At 40.0% G+C, this 4,079-nt stretch overlaps 1 protein-coding gene across 1 annotated transcript; it reads left to right on the top strand.

Annotated features, from left to right (window-relative positions):
- The first annotated feature begins 270 nt into the window (after positions 1–270).
- On the top strand, positions 271–2,515 carry LOC131641940 (uncharacterized). The gene is made up of 3 exons (XM_058912235.1): positions 271–1,281; positions 1,461–1,860; positions 2,451–2,515. Exons 1-3 carry the CDS (start codon positions 271–273, stop codon positions 2,513–2,515), a joined length of 1,476 nt encoding a protein of 491 aa, XP_058768218.1.
- Positions 2,516–4,079: the final 1,564 nt, after the last annotated feature.

Raw genomic sequence — 4,079 nt, 5'->3', positions numbered from 1 at the left:
TCATGAGTTCGTTCATTTCAAAAGTGTTATGTATCTGTTTTGAATGTGTTTATGTCGTCGTGATTAAGTAGTAAATATGATATCACATGTATTGGTTGGAATTTTTATACTCTCATTTTCGTTATAATTACCGGGTAGAAATGGGGTGTTATATTAGTGGTATCAGAGTAGATCGGTTCGTCCGGCCAAGTGTCGAGTCATAGTTTTGTTTAACAATCGAGTATTGTTACTTATTACTAACCGTTGTTTATGTTGTAGTGATAAGTTAAGATGGCTGGAAGGAATAATCCTGCAATTGCTGCTACTTTGGAGGCTATGGCTCCTACTATGGCGAATCAGCCGAACATTAACGAGAATGCTGGATATCGTAGTTTGGCGACCTTCCAAAGGGGGAATCCGCTTAGCTTCAAGGGAACTTATGATCCTGATGGAGCATTGACTTGGTTGAAGGAGGTTGAGAGGATCTTCCGTGTGATGGAATCTACTCCAGCGCAGAAGGTTCGATATGGTACTCACATGCTAGCAGTTGAGGCTGATGACCGGTGGCTAGAGACTCGTCAAAGGTTGGAGACTATAGGTGAAGAAGTCACTTGGGTCGTGTTCTGTAGAGAGTTCTTGAGGAAGTATTATCCAGAAGATGTTCGCGGAAAGAAGGAAATTGAATTCCTTAAGCTGAAGCAAGGAAACAAGTTGGTTACTGAGTATGCTACAAAGTTTGTTGAGCTGGCCAAGTTTTATCCTCACTATAGCGAAGCGACTGCTGAATTTTCAAAATGCATCAAGTTTGAGAATGGGTTGCGCTCTGAGATCAAGAAAGCAGTTGGATACCAGAAGATCTGTGTCTTTGCTGATTTAGTTAATTGTTGTCGGATTTATGAGGAGGATAGTAATGCTTACTATAAGATGCTCAATGATAGGAGAGGCAAGAACCAACAAAATTGTGGCAAGCCTAATGATGCTCCAATTGGGAAGGGAAAGCAGAAAGTTGCACAGGGACAGAGAACTAGTGGGGGAGATGCTCCTGCTAGTGTCGTCTGTTTCAAATATGGGAAACCTGGTCACAAGAGTAATGTGTGTAATGATGAAGTGAAACGGGGTTTCCGTTGGGGCAAGAGTGGGTATACAGCTCCTGAGTGTAAGCATAAAGAAGTCACTTGTTTCAATTGTGGCGAAGAAGGACATATTAGTACTCAATGTCATAAACCAAAGAAGGCATCAGGCAGTGGAAAGGTGTTTGTTTTAGCTGGGACTCATAAAAAAATGAGGATGGACTTATTAGAGGTACATGTTTCATTAATAGAACTCCTTTAATCACTATTATTGATACTGGTGCAACGCATTGCTTTATTGCTGTTGATTTTGTTAAAAGATTAAATCTTGCGTTGTCTGCTATGGATGGAGAGATGGTTGTTGATCTTCTAGCTAAGGGATGAGTGACTATTTCTCTTGTATGCTTAAAGTGTCCCTTGTCGATCTTCGACAGAGACTTTGATGTTGATTTAGTTTGTTTGTCGTTAAGAGGGTTGGATGTGATCTTAGGTATGAACTGGTTAAAGCATAACCATGTTCATATTAATTGTTATGATAATTCGTGGAGGTTTTCTACTCTTGAAGAGGAGGGAGTTAATTTGTTATTTATGAGACAGTTACAACAGTTGATGAAAGAAGATGTTCAGGTGTTCTCATTAATGTCGTCGTTGTGTGTTGAGAATCAAGCTATAATTGAGGAGTTGCAAATGGTGCGTGAATTTCCTGAAGTTTTCCCTAATGAAATTCCTAATGTACTGCCTGAAAGAGAAGTTGAATTTGCAATTGACTTATACCTGGTACCAGACCTGTTTCTATGGCACCGTACAAGATGTATGCATCTGAATTGGCGGAGTTAAAGAAGCAATTGGAAGACTTACTTGAGAGGAAGTTTCTGAGACCAAGTGTATCGCTGTGGGGAGCTCCAGTGTTGTTAGTAAAGAAAAAGGATGGGAGTTTGAGGCTAAGTGTTGATTATAGACAGCTGAATAAAGTGACGATTAAGAACAAGTATCCGCTTCCAAAAATAGATAATTTAATGGATCAACTGGTGGGTGCTCGTGTATTTAGCAAGATTGATTTGAGGTCGGGTTATCATCAGACTAAATTGAAGGATGAAGATATTCAGAAAATGGCTTTCAGAACCCGACATGGACATTATGTGTATTCAGTGATATCTTTCGGTGTTACTAATGCACCGGGAGTATTCATGGAGTACATGAACCGTATCTTTCACACTTATCTGGATCGGTTTGTGGTGGTATTCATTGATGACATTCTGATTTATTCTAAGTCGGAAGAAGAACATGCAGAGCATTTGAAAACAGTGTTGCAAGTGTTGAAAGAAAGGAAGTTATATGCGAAGCTGTCCAAGTGTGAATTCTGGCTAAAGGAGGTAAGTTTTCTTGGTCATGTTATTTCAGGTGATGGTATTGTTGTAGATCCATCTAAAGTAGATGCTGTGTTGCAATGGGAAACTCCAAAGTAGGCTACCAAGATTAGAAGCTTCTTTGGATTATCCGTTACTATAGAAGGTTTATTGAAGGATTTTCTAAGTTGGCACTTTCGTTGACTAAGTTGACATGCAAGGGTAAGGCCTTTGTGTGGGACGTTCAATGCAAAGAAAGTTTTACTGAATTGAAGAAGAGATTGACGATGTCTCCGGTTTTGACATTATCTAATCTAGAAGAATATTTTGTGGTGTATTGTGATACTTCAAAGATGGGTTTAGGATGTGTGCTTATGCAGAATGACAAGGTAGTTGCTTATGCGTCAAGGTAGTGGAGAACTCATGGGAAGAACTATCCTACGCATGATTTAAAACTTGCTGCAGTTGTGTTTGTGTTGAAGATTTGGAGACATTATCTTTATGGTTCTAGATTTGAAGTGTTTAGCGACCATAAGAGCTAAACGTATTTATTTAATCTGAAGGAATTGAATATGAGACAAAGAATATGGTTGGAGTTATTAAAAGACTATGATTTCGGATTGAATTATCATAAAGTTAAAGCTAATGTTGTGTTTGAATTGCCAAGTAGGGTATTCAATTAAGTAGTCCTTCCCCATTAGAGCACTGACCCTCTTGAGTCGGCTTTGTTCTCGTATCAATTTGAGGTGATACACTTCAAAGAAGACGTCTCCTTGTTTTATATTGAGCGGGTTAAAATTTTAGCATAACTTTCATATGGTCTCCGAGAGGGTCTTATTACAACTTTTCCTTCAACCCGAGTTTGTGTCGATCTTTCCTGAACCCAAGTCCGTCCTATCTGGGTTGAGATTTCTCTTTGGTATCCCGGGATTTCTTCTCCATGTTGCTTTCTTCATGCTTGATATAACACTCTTTTCTGGTTATTACTTCGTCCATGCTGGTTGTCGGCTTTTGTGCCAAAGATTCATTGAAGTGACCGGCTATCAGACCATTTTGGAAGGCTCATATGAATATCTCCTGATTTGGTCGAGAGATATTGATGGTCTCTTCATTGAATTGTGCCATGTATTCCCGGAGTGACTTAGAGTGCCCCCGAAAGACATTGAATAAGCTTGTCGTCAACATCTTTCTATGCTTGCTAGAAGAAAAGGGTGGTACCATTTTCTTAGTCAGATCTTGGTGATTGGTGAATGAGAACTTCAGCAGGCTCATTTACCAATGCAGGGCAGCATCCTTGGATGTTCCCTCCACGAGCTTGCATTTTAACGAGTCAGAGGCGCCTATGATGGCTATTTGATTAGTTATCAATATGATATGCTCTTGGGGTCACTCTTGCCATCAAAAGATGCCAATAGTGGTGGTTTCAAGTTTTTTTGGAACTTAATCACCCTCGATTGCTTCAAAAATAGGCTGGGGATCAAGAAGAAATTTTTCTACATCCTCATCCTACTAGCTTTGAGTCTGCCGAAGGGTGTGAACATTCTCCTGGAGTGACTCGCTCTACTAGGGCAGAGATTCCACCATTGGTAGTAATTCGGCCATGTCTGGCGGAGTGCGTGGTGCACTCTTGCTTGGCGATGATCCATACATTCAATAGATATTTGTGCGGCCTGAGAAAGTTTTA

Source organism: Vicia villosa, unplaced genomic scaffold (genome assembly GCF_029867415.1).
Source record: "Vicia villosa cultivar HV-30 ecotype Madison, WI unplaced genomic scaffold, Vvil1.0 ctg.004301F_1_1, whole genome shotgun sequence".
Lineage (NCBI taxonomy): Eukaryota > Viridiplantae > Streptophyta > Magnoliopsida > Fabales > Fabaceae > Vicia > Vicia villosa.
Note: the sequence above shows the minus strand (reverse complement) of the source record. Positions and strands in the feature narration are given on the sequence as shown.